Below are 19,262 nucleotides of genomic sequence, written 5' to 3'. Positions count from 1 at the left end.
CTATACTCTTTGTATAGACCCTTAATTCCGGTTGCATTTCCGACCCGGTATGGGTGCTAGAGCTCCAGTGATAATTACACAGTCATCAGGGTATACTGTGCCCAAAAATGAAGTGTATTCCAGAAGTCTTTTCTTAAGTATGGGTCTGGTGTGTGTAAGTCATTAATCCACCTAGAAGAACGGTGACGTTGTGTAGTAAAACCACTCTGGGGGGGCGAAGTATGTCCCTCGTACCAGCAACCAAGTCTTTGCTGGCATTTAAATAAGCCCTCTGTTCTGTAGCAAGGCTTCCTCCGACGTGTCTCTCTTGTTGATCCATATCCAACTTCAGGTTCTTCGTCAACCCTCTTACTGCCCGTTCTATAAACCAGTCTCTTTTCACTTCTAATAATGCCACAAATGTAGAGATCTGCACACTGGTGATGCCAATCTGCTTACGAGCTCTGTGTCTGAGTGCACGGACAGCCTAGAAAGTAGCTGATATCAGAGCGCATGGTCAGCACTTATATGCTGCTCCATTCATCACTTCCAGAACGAAACGACATTGGCACAAGCCTCAAAACACCACCTGCTGGCACACAAGAATACTGCTTCTAAAGTTTCCGACTCTACATTGACACCTGGAGAATATTCACAATTTAAGGATTAAGCAGTAACATAAAGTATCCACCAGAAAGGTTATTACATGTTATTCAAATTCACTGTCACCAAACTTTCTTTTCCTCTTCCGGCTATTATTGTCTCCTCCATGTGGATTCTGACTAGCTATTTCCAGTTTCTCAACGGTTCTGCCCTCCCAAGCTCTCCAGGGAAATTCATGGATTTTATGTCACCAGTAGCTGCCCCTTCAATGGCTGCAATTTGCGACTCTCAGCAATTTTTGCTATTTCTGATTCATATTTTGAAATGCGGAATATTGATTCATCGTTATTTTAAAGAATCCCTCATTGAAACGTATGACATACCCACTCAATAGAAAATATGAATCTTTATGTGATAGATAATGAAACCCATTCATATTAAACTTTTTAAAATTTGCTATTAAGCAGTCATTAATTTGTGATTTCGTACATCTGGCTCTGTGTTCCTTATTTTAATTGATGTGCCTTGCGGGTGTTCTGATCATACTAGATTCTCTAGTCACTCCCCCTGGCCTTCATTCACTTGTTTTCAATTGAAATGTGTTTTTTCATTTTGCTGGCTTAAAAATGTTCCTGCCACTATCAGCTTGATCCAAGGAGGCTACAGTATTTTAAGAAATGTGTGATGCTGAAGAGTGACTTAGAATCTGTAAAAAGGTACATTATGGATATTTGTAACTCAGATTCCACACCTTTAGACTAATCCCATGTGCCAGTCGCAGAAGAGACGGTGCTGAGCTGTATACTGGTGCCACGCCTGTGCGCTGACGTCATTTCTTTTCTTTTCCAAGTCTTGATCTGACATCTGGGATTATTTTAAAGGTGAAAAATCTGCGTTTAGATAAAGTATCCATCAGAAATAGTGTTACTGCAGGTACGTAGCCTTTTCTTTTGATCTCTTCTGTCTTTGTAGAGGTAAATGTGTCAAATAATGTTGAATCTGTAAAGCATTGAAGGATTATTGAGTAAATACCTTAAAGAAAATACATACATATAGTTAACATATAAAGAAAAAATTGTCATGTGCAGCTAAACATTACTGTATATATTTTTCATAGATCACCTGAAGAAGATGCTTTGAATGGTACGTTTTTATTCTTTTATTACTAAACTTTCTTTTTTGTTTTAAGTGTACCAAAAAACGGTTGTTATGTTACTAAGGTTTGAGTAGATCTGCAGCTGAACATAGTGTCTAGGAAATAACTATGTGTTCTGTGCCTACGGTGCTCTATAATTGAGAACTTCATATTAGAAAAGGAAGGCACAGTAACTCTGGCTAATTATTGTTCTTCTGCACTTTTGCATTATTTCCAGGGCAAGATTCCCTAAAATACTAGAGTTCACTGACAAGAAAATAATAAAGGCTTGGCCATAGAAAATTTCAGCCCTGCATTTTTTTAAAGGGAAAAAAACTGCAGTGGATGAAAAAAAACAGTCACTTTTAGTAAAGTCTGGAATAGAACACTATCATTCACAATCCAGTCTAGCTAGATTTTAATTTATTTACCAGGATGTGCTGCCCTATGATTGAGGCTAAAATAATCTACGTAAACTGACCCTCACCTCAAAGAACTCTTAATGTCTCATGCAGATTCTTCGTTCTGGAAGCATTCTGAACTGTCAGTCTGGAACTCTTTGACCATTTTATCTGGAGCACCAGCTGGTGGCGTTAGTTAGAAGCAGTGCTTGTTTGCAGATTGGAGCTATCAGAAGGGATCAACAATCATTGTTGGTGCTCTAATTCTTTTAAGTTTCATAAGAATATGGATTGATTCTTCTTATTTGATTCATTGATTGGCTTAGTGGTGGGTGGAACTCGTGGAGTTGAAATCTGAGGAATTCCGCAGAGTTACAGAAAAACTCTTAAGAGATTCCGCAGACTTCTGCCAATAGGCAGAAAATATGAAGCTTGTGCTACAATTTAGTGCTGGAAAATCTGCGTGAATGGCACCATGCGTTGCTCAAGAGCGCTCAGCCATTTGAGTTGATTTTGTTGCTTCTCCAGTAAAAAGTCTACTCGAGTGGCAGCAAATCTACTCAAGCGATGGCCTTCTGATTGCGAACGCCGGCAACCATCCACGTTGAATAAACACTCTAGTGGACACCAAATCTCACTCAAATATTCTAGAACCTCGCAGCAGAAAGATTACACCATGCGGCAATTGGTGGAATTTGTCCAGATCTCCTCAACAGAAAGTAACGTGAAGTGGCCAAAATTCTGCCAATTCCGTGGGTGGAACGAAACATTCCACCCACCCCTAGTTTTTAGGTCTCATCTACGCAGCACGCATTCACTGCATAGGAAAAAGACCTCTTGAAATCGATTAGGTTTGGAGTCCAAAAACGTGTATGCGTTGCATTGCTTTGAATGACAACGCATGCATGTTTAGCGATTCCCTTGCGGGAGCGAGCTTACAGATGGGTCCTGCTCGCTTCTGCATGGGAAACAGGCGCAGGCCCCCTCCTCTCCTCCCCCCCCCCCCCCCCCCCCCCCGCTGCCTCCTCCTCTTCGGCACGATTGTTTTTAAAGAAATTAAGCACTGCCTCTATCAATATTTTAGACGTCACAGAAGCGCCAACCTTCTGCTGCAGCTGCCGTTACGTTGTCACCAACAGCCTCAAAGAAATTGGACGTCTGGGGCCCCCGACTAGTTAATGTGCCTGTGTTGTCTGCCTCTACAGATGACTCTGCTATCTCCTTTGTTCGAAATCATGCATGTCTTACCTCTAAACCATTACCCCTGCAGGTTACCTGCGTTATTGTCAATGCTCTAACTGTTACTCAATGCATCTCCCTGCGCCCTCATTCAAAATGCGCCATGCGCGCTCAATCAGAGAGATAACCGCGAACCCTGCCCGGGGACAGCTGCAACTGACTGTCGGCTGACGAATGTAGGCACCGACCACCACAGCACCAGCAGGGACGTCCGTCACATCCTCTGTAGGACCCTGTGATGTGATTGGACAAAGGTTTGACTACTCCTTATTTTCCCCTCGCTGCGGGTGCCTGGAGGGGTTATCTGTCTGCTACCTCCATGAGAGGGTGCCCTGGTCCAGGCAAGTCTGGCTGCTGGAATTCTGAGAAGCATGCGCCATGGGAGTGTCTAAAGCTGCGGAAGTCCTGTTAAAACAGACGAGGAAGTGCACGACAGCGGTGCCTTAGCCGTGCAGAGTAAAGTACTGATAGGAGGATGTGAAGTTCTGAGAAAGGCACTCAGTGACCTGAATCTAGACGAGGTAGTAATGCCAGAAACGAAGCTGTGGAAGTTTGAACCGAGGCAGTAAAGTCCTCCGCCTGGGCAGCGAAAGTCTGCAACATGGTGCTGAGCTGAAGCAGGGCTTTGGAGTTCTCAAACTACAGTGTGATAGCGATAATCTCTTAATTTGGGATTTAACCTGGGCTGTCTATATCCAATTCAAGTTCCATCCATCTCCAGTTATGAATAGAAAAGCTTTAACACCCGGCGTATACAGCTAGCGACACCTACAGCTAGTGCAAAGACAGATTAATACAAATAAATCACTTAATTGAGGGAACCCAGGGAGTACAGAGGTAGATAGAAATAACAAACGCCCATGGACGAGGCAATTTAAGAAATAATAAGCTAACCCGGGCAGGGCGAGCACTTAAATACGGAGCAACAAAAAAAACATGCACCTGTAAGCCCAGGAACATCAAGCATAGATTTAGGACAGAGCAAGCGAGGGAACAGGCATCTGCCCACAGTAAGTACAGGAACAACTGGGGTCTGAGATGCCACCCAGCACCGAAGCAACAGGCAAATATAGGGATTGCAAGCATAGACAAACCAATCACCTGAGATAGTAGCGACACGAGAAACGACAAATAGACACAGGTAGGGCATGCACTGAACAGCTATCGGACATAGAAAGCACTGAAACAGCTAACGGGCATAGAAAGCACAGAACGACAAACCCCTGCAGGCACAACAAACCCCAAATCAAGCAGGCATGGACATAACCAGCACCCACAGGCACAGCAAACTGGAAAAACGCCTGAGGAGACACGTACTGAAAGAAGACACACCAGGGGCCATGGCAACAACAAGATCCTGAGTCCACGGCAAGCACACAAAAATGAAAGACATCTGCAGATGTAGCAAGAGCACACAAGGACACAAATCCACCAGAACAAGCAGTTTATAAGGGTGTAGCAGGTGCATAACAACTGGAGCCACAACAAGCACGCCTAAAGGGTTAGCCCCTGATGCACAGCAAGCAGGGGAAGGTAACCCCGCAGTCTCATACGCCCCCCCCTCCCCCTCCCCCTCAGCAGTAGCAGGGTATTGTGATTCCAGTCACATAGCTCATCTGAAAGAGACACGTTAGTGATAGATTCCTTACCTTAGAATATCCCCAGGCGTCAGACTGGATCCGGAAACTTTTGCGTAGCAATACCCCTGCGCGCCGGTAGGCGTCGTCTGCGGCTCCGCGTCCGTCGTCGGCATCGTGAGCGCCGGGATGACGTCGTCGGAGTACTTAGACGGCGCCCATGCGCGCTGACGTCAGTTCTGACACACAGTTCTTCTTTTTTCCGCGCCAGCTAGCGCAGATCCGGAAGAAGCTCTACCCCCAGTCACTTTTTGACTGAAAACTTTTTGATCTTTTTGATCTTCTATTTAGTCGACTTCTCGACTATTGGTGCCAGGGATGCCCGGGTTCAAGCCTTGTTCGAAGTGCGGCCGACTCATGTCGGTCACGGACCCCCATCGCCGGTGCCTGAAGTGCTTAGGCCTCGACCACGACGATCGATCCTGCTCCGACTGCCGGGCCCTGACATCGAAGGCTAGGCGGGAGCGGTCCCGCAAGCGTCTCGAGCTGAGGCAGTCGGCCCCGCGCCGCTCCAGGTCCCGGTCCCGGTCCCACGGGAGGTCGAGGGACAGGTCGCGAGGTCGGAGTCATCGACGTTCCGGGAGTGGACACCGATCGTCTGGTTCCAAGTCCTCAGGTAAGAGGCATGAGAGGTCGGAGCGACACCATCGATCCTCCGACCCGCCCCGACGCTCGCACGATGCGGCCGGGGACTCGGGCGACACCGCCCACGCGGCTCCGCGGGAGTCGCAAGCGTCGCCGCCTGCCCCACACCTTCGGGTCCCTGGGCATGGCGCGTCGCAGGAGGAGGTCGAGAGGTACCTCATGGCCATGAGGTCCCTCCCTCCCCAGTCGGTTCCCGTGGCGCCTTCGGGCCGATCGGCTCCGTCTGGAGGTCCTTCCGGGTCGGGCGCTTCGGCCCCGACGACGTCGGGTGCTTCGGCCCCGGCGCCGCTGGCGACTTCGGTCCCGGCGCCGCACGACCTCGCTGGATCCGGCTCCGGATCCGGGACCTCGCCGGTCGACCTTACGACCTCGCCGGCGCCGTCCCTTCAGGTGTCGTCCCCAGCAGCCGATGTGGTTGCCGCCCCCAATGTTTCCTACGGTCCTACTCAGGAGTCGGAGGGGCGCCGCTGGGCGCCGATTCCGTCGGCCTTTGGAGACTTCTATCTCCACAAGGAGGCCCTGGCTGTTAATCCTGGTCTCCAGGAGCCGGGTGACGAGGCGCAATGGGAGGGGTCCGAGGACCCTCTGGCACGTGATTGCCAGTCACATCAGGACTGGACATATGAGCTTGGGGAGGCCAGTGGTATTGACACCTCGCCAGACACTGGATTTACGTCGCCCCCGACTGTGGCTTCGGAGGCGGGTTCTGCTTACAGCGTAGTGTTGACGAAGGCAGCTAAGGCCTTAAACCTTCAGCTCCCCGTCGCGGCCGTGAGGACTAATCTCCTCACTGAGGTTCTCAAACAGCAGTCCGGCTCCGCGGAGCCCCTCCTGCCGTTCAATGAGGCCTTGTGTGACGTTCTTCTGGGCACTTGGTCCAAGCCCGTCACAGGCCCCCCTGTGGACAGGAACGTGGCCAGACGCTACCGCCCGGCACCGGGCGACCCATGCTTTTTGTCCACCCATCCCACCCCCGAGAGTCTGGTCATCCAGGCCTCAAACTCCCAAACCGCATTCCCGTCGGCCCCGCCCGACAGGGAATCCAAGAGATATGAACAGTTCGGGAAGATGGTTTTCTCGTCTGTGAGCCTAGGGCTGCGGTCTGTGAACACCGCCTGTCTCTTGGGCCGCTACACCCACACCCTGTGGGACACGGTTGCGGAGGTGCTGCCTAGATGCCCGGAGGAGGTCCAGGCTAAACTCAGCCAAGCCCTGGCGGACGGCCGAGATGCAGCACGCTTTTCTATCCGGTGTGGGCTGGATACTACGGACTCACTGGGCAGGGCGAAGGCAACGACGGTGGCGGTTCGATGCCACGCCTGGTTGAGGTCCGCCAACTTCTCGGCCGATGTCCAGGCCACCCTCCTGGACATGCCGTTTGATGGCCGTCGCCTCTTCGGCGACAAGGCAGACCATGCGCTGGAACGTTTCAAGGACTCCAGGGCCACGGCCAAGTCCTTGGGCCTTACGGCCCCACGCCAGCAATCGGGTGCCTTTCGCTCCTTTCGTGGCCACGGAAGGGGCGCCCCACCACGTACCGTCAGCCACGCGCCGCAGAATGTTCAGCAACACGGTGGCGGACGTGGGAACCGCCGTGGCGGTGGTCGGGGCCAGCGGCGAGGCCAGTCCACACCTCCCTCAGCAGCCCCTGCCTCAAAACCTTCCTAGTCCGAGTTTTCAGGCCCATGTGACGCCTGTGGGAGGCAGGGTTCGCCATCACCTCTCCCACTGGCATACAGTCACTTCGGACAGGTGGGTGCTGCAAATTGTCCGAAGGGGCTTCTCCCTCCCCTTCGAGTCATCCCCTCCATCCATGCCACCTCAATACCACCGTGTGTCGGGGGATCACTTGCAACTTCTGCAAGAGGAGGTTTCGGCCCTCTTGGCCAAGAGGGCCATCGAGCGCGTTCCTGGGCCAGAAGTAGGACGTGGTTGTTACTCCCACTACTTTCTGGTACCCAAGAAGGGCAAAGGGGGCCTACGCCCTATCTTGGATCTGCGGAACGTCAACGGCTTCCTCCGGACGGAGAAGTTCAAGATGCTCCCTTTGGCTCAGGTCCTGGCTGCCTTGGACCCAGGAGACTGGATGGTAGCGTTGGACTTGCAGGACGCCTATTTCCACATCCCCTCCTGCCGGCCCACCGGCGTTACCTGCGGTTCACGGTAGGCCAAGAGCACTTTCAGTTTACCGTGCTCCCCTTCGGCCTTACCAGCGCCCCACGGGTGTTCACGAAGGTGTTGGCGGTGGTCGCAGCCCATCTGCGCAGGCAGGGGGTATCAGTCTTCCCCTACCTCGACGACTGGTTGTTGAAGGCGGGCTCGCCCCAGACAGTCGTCAGCCACCTCCAGACTACGGCCGACCTCCTGCATTTGCTGGGGTTCTCCATCAATGTGCCGAAGTCACACCTGTGTCCCTCTCAGAAGCTCCTCTTCATCGGAGCGGTTCTCGACTCGGCGCGGTTTCGGGTTTACCCACCCGAACAGCGGGTTCGGGATATTCAGGCTCTGGTTCCCATCTTCCAGCCGTTATCCCGGGTCTCGGTCAGGTTGACGCTGCGGCTTCTGGGACTGATGGCCTCCTGCATCCTTCTGGTGCGTCACGCCAGGTGGCGGATGCGGGCTCTGCAGTGGGACCTGAAGTTTCAGTGGGCCCAGCATCAGGGCAACCTGTCCGATCATGTCCTGATCCCGGAGGGCACTGCGAGACAACTGCAGTGGTGGCTCACGGACCGCGACTGGGTCAGTGGCAGACCCCTCTCCCTACCCCAGCCGGAGCACGTAGTTGTGACGGACGCGTCCCTCCAGGGCTGGGGAGGCCACATGGGAGAGGCGGAGATCAGAGGCCTCTGGTCTCCGGCGGAGTCCCGGCTCCATATCAACCTTCTGGAGCTGCGGGCGATTCGTCTAGCACTGAAGGCATTCCTCCCCTCTGTCCGGGGGAGCGTAGTGCAAGTGTTCACCGACAACACCACCGCCATGTGGTACTGCAACAAGCAAGGCGGGGTGGGGTCGTGGACCCTCTGCCAGGAGGCTCTGCGCCTCTGGCAGTGGCTGGAACATCAGGGCGTGACCCTGGTGGTTCAACACCTGGCAGGCTCTCTGAATGCCAGGGCGGACGAACTCAGCCGCCGGTGCATGATGGATCACGAATGGCGTCTGAACTCGGACGTGGCGCAAGGTCTCTTTCAGCAGTGGGGAGAGCCTTGGTTAGATCTATTCGCCACAGAAGAGAACGCGCAATGTCATCAGTTCTGCTCGTTGGAATTTCCAAGGCGGCACTCGCTCGGAGACGCTTTTCGTCGCTAGTGGAGCTGCGGTCTGTTGTACGCCTTTCCGCCTATACCACTTCTGCCCAGAGTGCTGAAGAAGATCAGGCGCGACCGGGCCCAAGTTATCCTTGTGGCTCCGGACTGGGCACGAAGATACTGGTATCCCGAGCTACTCAGCATGTCAGTCGATCCCCCGATTCGTCTGCCTCTTCGTGAGGACCTTCTGTCGCAGCAGCAGGGGACGGTCCTGCACCCGAACCTGTCCAGTCTCCACCTACAAGCTTGGAGATTGAGCGGCGGCAGTTGAGGCCATTTAACTTGCCTCCTGAAGTCTGTGATATCATTCTGGCAGCCAGGCGTCCCTCCACAAAGTCGGTATACGCCTGCCGGTGGAACAGATTTGTGGCATGGTGCACAGCAAAGGCTGTGGATCCTCTCTCGGCACCCCTTTCTGAGGTTCTCCTCTTCCTTCTTTCTCTTGCCCAGCAGAGTTCTGCTCTGGGCACTCTTAAAGGGTACCTTTCTGCTCTATCAGCCTTCTTGAGGCTACCAGATCAGCCTTCTTTATTCAAGTCCCCTATTGTAAGTAGATTTCTGAAGGGCATCACGCACATGGTCCCTCCTGTTCCCTTTGTGATGCCCCAGTGGGACTTGAATCCTGTTCTCACTTATCTGATGTGTGCTCCCTTTGAGCCACTGCATAACTGTCCTCTTCGTCTCCTTACTCTGAAGACTGCCTTCCTGGTTGCCATCACCTCTGCCAGGAGAGTGAGTGAGCTCCAGGCTCTTTCTTCTTCTCCACCTTTCCTGGCTGTGCATCCTGACAAGGTGGTGTTACGTACACGACCTTCCTTTCTGCCCAAGGTTGTTACGGCCTTCCACATCGGGCAGTCCATTACCTTGCCCACTTTCTTTCCGCCTCCGCATCCCTCGAAGGAGGAAGAGAGGCTCCACCGTCTGGATCCAAAACATGCGCTCTCCTACTACCTAGATCGCACACGCCAATTCCGGGTGGATGACCAACTCCTTGTTGGTTACGTGGGCGCAAAGAAGGGTAAGGCTGTGCACAAGAGGACCATCTCTAGGTGGATCATCTTGTGTATCCAAGCATGTTACTCCATGGCGAGGAAGGAGCCCCCGGCTGGATTGCGGGCTCACTCCACTCGGGCCACGGCAACGACAACTGCCCTGGGCCGTGGTGTCCCCCTGCAGGACATTTGCCAGGCAGCTACGTGGGCCTCGCTGCACACGTTCGCAAGACACTACTGCCTGGACAGTCAAGTCCGGAGGGATGGCTTCTTTGGCCGTTCCGTCCTCCAGGACTTTCTGGTGTGATATTGGTTCGCAGACCCACCACCGGGGTTGGTATTGCTGGGGTATCTATTCTAAGGTAAGGAATCTATCACTAACGTGTCTCTTTCAGATGCACAAGTTACTACTTGTGTAACGATATATCTGTAAGAGACATTAGTTAGTGATAGATTCCTTACCGACTCACCCATCCTCCCCGTTCTGCGAACCGATATCTAGGGTTAAGGTCATCCCCTTTCAGGGCCCTAGTTTCATGGCACCAGTGTTAGTTCTATCATGGCTCTGCGTATCTGGCGCGGAAAAGCTGTGTGTCAGAACTGACGTCAGCGCGCATGGGCGCCGTCTAAGTACTCCGACGACGTCATCCCGGCGCTCACGACGCCGACGACGGACGCGGAGCCGCAGACGACGCCTACCGGCGCGCAGGGGTATTGCTACGCAAAAGTTTCCGGATCCAGTCTGACGCCTGGGGATATTCTAAGGTAAGGAATCTATCACTAACTAATGTCTCTTACAGATATATCGTTACACAAGTAGTAACTTGTGCTACGTGCCCTTGACGATGCGTTATGTGGGGCAGTAATTTTGCTGTTGTTCTCTGCTGTGCAACCTCACTGTGGTGCAAATGCACTTGACTGCACAGCAATGCTGCAGCTTGTGCTGCTGTTCTCTCCTTGTGTTTTTGTGTAAATGAAGCTTGTCCTCCTGCTGCACCCGCCGCACCTGTTTTGTATGCGAGATAAGCGAGTGTGTCCTTCCACCATGCTTCGATGTTCAGTGTTATGGACGTTGGGCCAGTGGAGCCATTGAATGCCAACAAGCAAATGGCACCCTTTTGTCTAGGTTGGGTAGTAAATGACCGCAGCAAGCGCTATGCAATGGGTTCCTCACTACCGCTGGTCGGGTGCAACTGCACCTGTTGCACTTGATAGGCACGCCTCGCTGGCACTGCTCGCACTGTCTGTGGTACAGACCACCCTCTCTCCTTCAGGGTCAGCGCAGGCTGTCCTAGGGGTTTAGTCAGACCCGTACTTAAACAAACAATGGCGTAGCCAATAGGTCTCGCCTTTGGGACCTTATAAGTGTTTAGCCATGCAACAGTTAATGCTGCATAACTTAATACTTATAAGGTCCCAAAAGCGAGACCTATTGGCTATGCCAATGCTTGTTCTACTGTGTATCTGTTCAGGATAAGCACATAGTCCTCTACCTTGAAGTATTCAAACACAATCCACAGATGGCAGTTGTGGAATATCACAATCAACATTTGTTATGGCGTGAGGTCAGTCACGTCATATGATGGCAACGGCTATACAGTCTTGTGAGTGAAAAATCTTTTAAGACTTATTACATGGCATGTGATGTTCCCTATGACGAGGAAGCCAGCCCCCTTCCACTCAAACATTGGATCAGTTTTTACAGTCTGGCTTGACAGCGCAGCTGTCACCAAATAATTATGTGAGCATCATTAGAGAGGGGCTTTGACTGTGCCCTCCAGGTGAGAGCCAGGAGTACATGTTAATTGTGGAAGCACAAACCTTCCCTATCAAAAGAGCTTGCCCTCAGTGTAGCTGTGATAATTCTGATTATCCAGTCGTACAAGCTTAAACTTTCAGGTGTACACGCAAGACATTGGAATGCTGTTAAAGTGTTTCAGCTAACTAGAACAGTTGTGTTGTTTTTCTCTGGTAGAAGCTCGGATGAGAGGAGGGCAGTCATTACCCTGCATGAATTTTTAGGTCCGCTTGATGGTGCACCCGTCACCTGACCTTTTAACCCACACCAATATCACTTTACAGTTTTTTGCTTCCTCACAAATGCATATCCGCTTCCATGCTATTTACTTTTAATACTTCACATTACCATACAACACCCTTTAAATCCAGACCTATTGGCTTTGTTTTTTTTGTTAATATTTCTTTTTATTGTAAACAAATCGACATTACATATCTTTGTACGACAAAAGCAAGAAATTATAAGTGTTCCAATGTTGTGATCTGGGTTACAAATCCTGACAGTTAAGGTGTTTCTAGAGTCTCTTCATCATTTTGAATTACTGGTGGGATACAAATACTTCCCCTATACGTGTTCCAAGGCCCCAATAGCTTGTTCCACTTCCCAGGACACCCTCTGGCCACATATACTGACTTTTCCCTGAACATGCACCAGTCCAAGTCTTCTTACCATTTGTTTAGTGTCGGCGGTTTGCGGGCCCCCCAGTTTTGCGCTATATTTCGCTTAGCAATCATTAATGCCAGGGTTGCTCATTGCCTGGTATAGCAGGTGAGGTCTGTCGGTTCCCAAATGTTTTATACATCTGCGGGTATCGGGTTGCAGGTCAACTGTGAGTACGTCCCGGATAGTGCGATGCACTAGTTGCCAATATGTTTATATACTCATACACTCCCATATTATATGGATAAAAGTGCCCACCTCCCCACATCCGAGTCTGCACTCTCCATTGTCCAATCTACCCATCCGTACTAGATCTGATCCAGTGATATATATTCTGTGTAGAATTTTTAACTGCACCAACCTCAGCCTCCCCCGGGGAGGAGACTGCTGCTTGCCAGTCTTCGTCGTCCAGTTTAATTCCATCTTTAATCCATTTGTCCCTGAGGGAGCGGAGCGGGTCCTCCATATTGTTAATTCATTTTTTATACCTCAATGAGATAGACCTCTCTGGAAGATGACCATCTAGTATCCTATCCTCGAGAGGAGATGCTTCGGGGAGGGAGGATCTACCAGCCAAGTGGGTCAGAAGCACGTGTCGGACCTGTAGGTATCTATAGTGCTCAATTCCCCCCAGTTCATACTGCTTTTGGAGCGCAGCAAACGAGAGAACAGTGCCTCCGACCCAGAGGTCTTTTTATCCGGGAAATACCAATGAGGTCCCACTTATCAAATCCTTTAGTGTGCCAGAGGTTCCCCAACTACTCGGAATTCCAGAGTGGAGTCGCCTGTATGAGCCTGTGGTCCCATCCCGGATGCTTGTTCACTTCATGGCAAACTTGCACTGAATGTGCGGTCGGATTTGTCAGGGGGAATCTACGGGGTCTGGAGTAAAGCGCTCTATCGTAGTATCCCCACCTGGGAGGATCCACTAATTCATGGCGTATCCTGGCTCATCAGGGCGACCATACATTCCATGATTTATCACTGCCAGATGAGCTGCCCAATAATATTTCTTGATGTCAGGAAAGCTGATGCCGCCATCATACCAGTTAAGGGTGAGTTTTGCCAATGCGATCCGGGGCTTCACGTCCACTAGAAGAGTTTGTTGCAGAGTTTCTATTTCCTTAAAATAAGATTTGGGGACTGGGTCCATAGAATTCTGGAGGGCGTAGAGAAAACGGGGCAAAGCCATCATCTTAAAAAAGATGGCCCTACCAAGTAGGGAGAGGGGCAAGGACCTCCAGTGATGAATGTCGCTCCTCAATCTCTGTAGTGGTGGCAGGAGATCACAAGTGTATCGGAGCAGGGTGTTTAAAGTTATAAAGATACCGAGGTATCGGATGCCATCAGCCGCAATTTGTATCAAACAGCCTGTCGAGAGTCTTGGTGGCTCGCCATGTAGGACATAGATCCAAGATTTGGCCCAGTTTATGGTGAACCCAGAATATCTGCTGAATATGGCGAGGATATCAAGTACGCATATCAAGGAGGCCCTCGGGGAGGTTAAATATACCAGCACATCGTCTGCATATAACAATATTCTGTCTTCCCAGTCAGATGCCCAACGCATACCACGGATTATCGGATTTCTGCGTATCTAGGTCGCAAACGGTTCCAATGCCAAGGCAAAGAGGAGCAGCGACAGCAGACACCCCCGACGCGGCCCAGCTCAAAGGTCCTCGTTGTACGATTATTCACGCCCACCTGGGCTACGGGATTAGTATAAAACAACCGGACCCAGCTCACAAATTGGGGTCCAAACCCCATCTTTTCCAGGACGGCAAAGAGGTATGGCCATTCCACCATGACAAATGCCATGGTAGCGTCTGGAGACACCAGGACTGCGGGTTCTAAGATTGTTCTTGCTCTACCCAGCACCCTGTGGAGACGACGTAGATTTAGGGCGGTGTTACGGTGAGGCATGATGCCAGACTGATCAGGGTGCACTAGGGTATTGATTACTTTAACTAGCCTTATTGCCAGCATTTTGGCAAGAATCTTAGGTTCAGCGTTGAGGAGCGATATCGGTCTATACGACTTGCAAAGGTTTTTTGATTTGTCCTCTTTATGGATAACCACCATTGGCAATCCTCTGATCTATGGGAAGTATCCCCCCGTCTCTGCTCTCCATGAACATGGAGTGCAAGTATGGAGCTATCTTGTCCGGTCTCAACTTGTATAGCTCGATCGGAATACCATTGGGGCCTGAAGCCTTACCGTACTTAATCGTGCACATAGCTTGAGCAACCTCGTCAATGGAGAAGGCGGATTCCAGATATTCACGATTCTCCTCAGCCAGGGAGGGGAGCACAATGTCACGCAGTAGGGCGACGTCTCCCTCCGTTCTGTATACTCCCTGATAATAATCTGCAAACTGGTCTGCTATTCGTTGCTGGTCAGCTCGGGGACAAGACGCGATGCCCATTCCTTCCTGTCCAGCCATGCAATCAATTTTCCTGCCTTGTCCCCATGTTAGTAAAGTCTACTTTGCAGCTCCCTCCCCTGTGCCCTGGCTCTATCTGTCGCTACACTCCTAAATTCATCCTGTTTTAGGCTTGGTAGGTGCAACTTTTCAGGGGTTACTATGTGCTCCTCCTCCAGCTTAAGTACAGCATCCTCTGCCATGACCAACTCTTTCTGCTTTTCTTTTTTCTTCCCCGTTATAAGAGATAGGGCCTCCCCTCTGACCACTGATATATATGCCTACCATAACGTCTGATCCCTCATTTTCTAGGAAATAGTGATTTGTGGTCTGGATTAATTGTTTTCGTATGTCGGGGTTCCGCAGATACCACGGGTTAATGGGGGCAATTCTCCCTACACTAGCCTGACCTAGAACTTGTCGCATCCAGACAGAAGAGTGATCCGAGATGCCCCTGATTCTGTGGCAAATTTCACGGATATCACAGGCCTGTGTCGCCGGGACCAAGATATAGTATATCCGGGACAGACTCTGGTGGGCGCCCGACCGAAAAGTACACTGGGTTCTGTCAGAGTTGTGTGTCCTCCATACATCTATCAGTCCCACTGCCTCCAGAAAGTTATAAAGCTACAGCTGCGCGAGCCTGATATCTCGTGGGGGGTGACGGTCGTGCTCACCAGATATCACTGCATTAAAGTCCCCCCAACTATTAGAAGGTCCGCCATGGGCGTCAGCAGCACTGCACCCAAAACTTTGCACGTCTCACGTTGAAAGCCGGGAGGAACATACACTAAAATGCACGTGATAATTCAACCCTCGAATTGCCCCGATATTCACACAGATCTACCCCTATTATCGGACCATGTAGACTGCGCTGTAAAGGGAAACTATTTCCTGGTCTATATGCCTACCCCCCTGGAGCCAGTTGTAAAGCCCGCATGGGCCTCCAGTGTATAACCACCTTGATTCATTGCATGGCACGTGTTACCTATTAAGTGAGTTTCTTGCAGCAGGATTATGTCTGGGGCTTGCCTTTTGAAATACTGATGTACCATACTGCGCTTTATCTTATTCCCCAGCCTGTTGATGTTCCAGCTAAGAACTCTAGCCCCAACCTCCCATTGAGTACCCATCTAAGATTGTGCGTATTCCCCATTCCCACTCTGTCTGTGTCTTTTGTAGTCGATTGAACCATGTCTTCAAGAAAAACTAAAACAAAAAACATGGAAGTTCCCTCCCAACTGCCCACCTCCCTGCTCCCCTGCATTCTGGGCTTCAAACTGTCCATGATTAGAACTTGCAGAGTGCCTGTCAACCCCTCAAATGACTAAAAGTAGAAACGCAGGGTACGTGGTGCCTTCCCCTCCATCCCACTACAATAATCCCAAGTCTTATGATGAAAAAAGCAAGTTACAACACCATATAATACGCCATGGGGTCTGAAACATTCAAAACTACTCACTGACATGTCCCATTTGGAGCTCCCAGCACACTTATTATTATGTTTCTTATATAGCGCCTGAATCGACCCCCGAAGGGGTATCGCCGCGCTTGCCTTGGGAACCCGTCCTGGCTTTTCCCTGTGAGATAGCCCCTACAGGGCATCCCCAAGGTGAAAGACAGGCATCCCGCCGCGGGGGGGCCATTGTGGAGATTAAGCAAGCTTAATGCCCAGAGTTGCAGAGTGTGAACCCATGACTAGGTCAGGCACCGAAGCGAGAATTATCGAGTCCATGGACATTTGAGCTCAAGACCCTGCCGCGTCGGGAATTGAACCCCGGTCCTGGGTCTGACCTCTGCTTCAGGGTCTGCCTGCTCTAACCAGTGAGCCACACTTCTCCACTTAAGGCAACGTGGAGGTCAACCACGGAAAACACCCCCTCCAACCAGTCCCTGATCTGTCCCCCCGCCCCCCATGCTTACCACCTCCCCAATGTTTCACCAGATCAACGAGTTTCCAGCCACTCTGCTGCCGCTTCAGGGTGTTAAAAAAACCAGGCTCTACCATCAGCTTCAATGTGAAGCCTGGCTGGGAACAGCATGGCGTACTTGTATCCTTTTTAATGCCCAGAAAAGAGCGTCACTGTTTCTGAACTAGCTGGGTGAAGTCCGGGAAAAATGTGATGTCAGCGTTTTCGTACTTCAGGGGTGGTCCTGATCTGGCGTATTGGAGTATGACATCCCGGTCGCGAATGTTGAGTACCCTGGCTAGGATCGGACGAGGGGGTGCCCCGGGTCTAGGCCGATCCCCGGGAACTCTGTGTGCTCTTTCGATCACGAAGAATTTCCCAAGCCCCTTGTGTTGCAAGTGCTTTAGGATAAGTTCTTCCATGAATAAATCTGTAGACTGCCCCTCTGATTTTTCCGGGACCCCAAGGATGCGCACATTATTGCGACGGAGACGTTCTTCATAGTCGTCCAGCTTGGATTCTGCGAATTTCTGAAAGGAATACAAGTCTCTGACTTCCCGTTGCAGCTCCGAGGTATCTTCCACTAGGCTCGCAGTTTTCAGCTCCATCTGTTTCACCCGTTCGTTATTTTTGTTCATATCTGCCCGGAGTAGATTAACCTCCACCGTGATGGCGTCCATCTTGTGTTCTAGTGAGGTTTTGATGTCTGCAATTGCTGCCAGGACATTCTTCAGCGTGGGTTCCGGTGTTGCTTCTCTTTGCACTGTTTCCTCTCCCACCAGGGGGCACATCAGGCATAGAGGTCTTGGGAAGGGTGTACTTATCCATCCAACTTTGTTGCGCAGCTTTACTACCTCTTGATGTCGACATGGTAGCCCCAGATCACTCTGAGCGCTATAACAGGGGGAATCTTGCTCCAGAAGACAGCTGGTCACTCCAAAGCTTCACCCTACTCCCCTGACGATCAAGAGGGGCTGGTCAACAGATCAATGACTGGGTAAGGAGATCCCCGCACTCCCAGTGACGACAATCCACACTTCCAAAAGGGCAGCTGCTTCCTTCAGGTAAACATATGCTGCATGTCACCTATTACAAAGAAGAAAGATGCGTAGACCATGTGATGTAGAACAGGATCACAGCTTAGAAGATGTCAGTCAGATCCTATAAAGTGCCCCACCAGAAGCAGCCTCCTCACTGCTCAGCCCATCCACACCAACTGATTCTCCTTTCTAATACAAACACACTCAACATTCTATCTGACCTCATCATAGGCTGAGCAGCAAGGGAGAGAACTTCTGTAGGGAGAGTGCATTGAGTAAAAGGTACATTACAACATGACCCTTCCAGATGGGGGCCCCAATTTGAGCACAGCACTAGTCCCCCCTACCGTGTGGCAGGCTGCGCCAGGGTATCTATGAAGGTACTTGGCCAGTCTTTTCTTCGTGGGGATGTCGCAATATCCTGACTGAAGGCACTACATCAAGCAAAAAAATAGTGGCTTGTAAACACCAGAGAGTGCCGTACGACTCTGTGTCCCGGGGGCCCCCACACCCAAAGTGTCTGGGAGGGAGCCTGCTATTAATTCACTTGCAAGTCTCTGTCCCCCAGGTCTGGGGTAATCTATGTGTAATGATTCCCCAATCCATAAGTCTGGGCACTCTTGCCCCCAAAATCTCCACCGCAACGAGCCGCTCACCTGCTCCCGGAGGGCCCTGCAGTCACGTCTTCACTATCAATAGAGGGGGCGGCAGGGAAGGAGGGACGGCCCCGTGCACACCCCTAGTGGTGAATCTCAGCTTCGGCTATGCTGCACAGCAGAGGCCCAGGAACACTCCGGTCCCGTATTGGCAGCCTCAGAAATGACTGCCCCAACATCAGGACTTTCTCTGGAACCCAGATGCTTACCGGGTCGCTTCAGGCCCCCCGCTGATGTTCCACACTGGCTGCCGCAAGAGACACGACTCCGGCGCTCTCCGACCCGATTTCTGTAACGGCCCGCTCTCTCTACACTGGCCGCTACTCAGGATCCCGATCTCTCCGTCACGACCAGGCCGCACCATGCTCAGGGCCAGATTGCAGTCTCTGGTGAGTTTTTGAGGATAGTTAATCTGCGTGTGGATAGTGGATATGTTCCCTGTGGAGTTTTAGGGATTAGGTCACGGATGGGTTTAACGGACAGACGTGGGAGGAGAGGAGACAGCAGAGCTCCACCAGGCTGCGACCATCGGGCTTGGCGGCTTAGCAATGCCCCCTATTGGCATTGTTGTAGGAAAGTAAAATCAATCATTGTTACCCCACTTTTTACCTGTTGTCAGTGTGTTTTGACTGTAGTACAACTAGGATCCTGTAATCATGACCCCAGTGCCTGTGCACTCACTTCTCAATTCATTGGTAAGTACTTTGTGCACCTCACACTTTGTATACTGGTGTACCCATGTAAGTCCCTAGTATATGTTACTAGGGTACCTAGGACATTGGTACAACAGTGGTCTCCCTTGGGCTTCAGCATGTATTGTGCCGCCCATGTGAGCCTTGC

At 51.1% G+C, this 19,262-nt stretch overlaps 1 protein-coding gene across 1 annotated transcript in view; it reads left to right on the top strand.

The window, feature by feature from the left end:
- The window catches only part of LOC147733678 (transient receptor potential cation channel subfamily M member 7-like), a 1,990,815-nt gene that overhangs the window by 1,619,729 nt on the left and 351,824 nt on the right, over positions 1 to 19,262 (top strand). The window contains exon 31 of the mRNA XM_086958252.1: positions 1,700 to 1,725. Within this exon, the coding sequence (XP_086814378.1) occupies positions 1,700 to 1,725 (26 nt within the window). The remainder of the gene's footprint in view (positions 1 to 1,699; positions 1,726 to 19,262) is intronic.

Source organism: Lissotriton vulgaris, chromosome 2_1 (assembly GCF_964263255.1).
Source record: "Lissotriton vulgaris chromosome 2_1, aLisVul1.2, whole genome shotgun sequence".
Classification (NCBI taxonomy): domain Eukaryota; kingdom Metazoa; phylum Chordata; class Amphibia; order Caudata; family Salamandridae; genus Lissotriton; species Lissotriton vulgaris.
The sequence above is the reverse complement of the archived record's forward strand: the minus strand, read 5'-3'. Positions and strand labels throughout refer to the sequence as shown.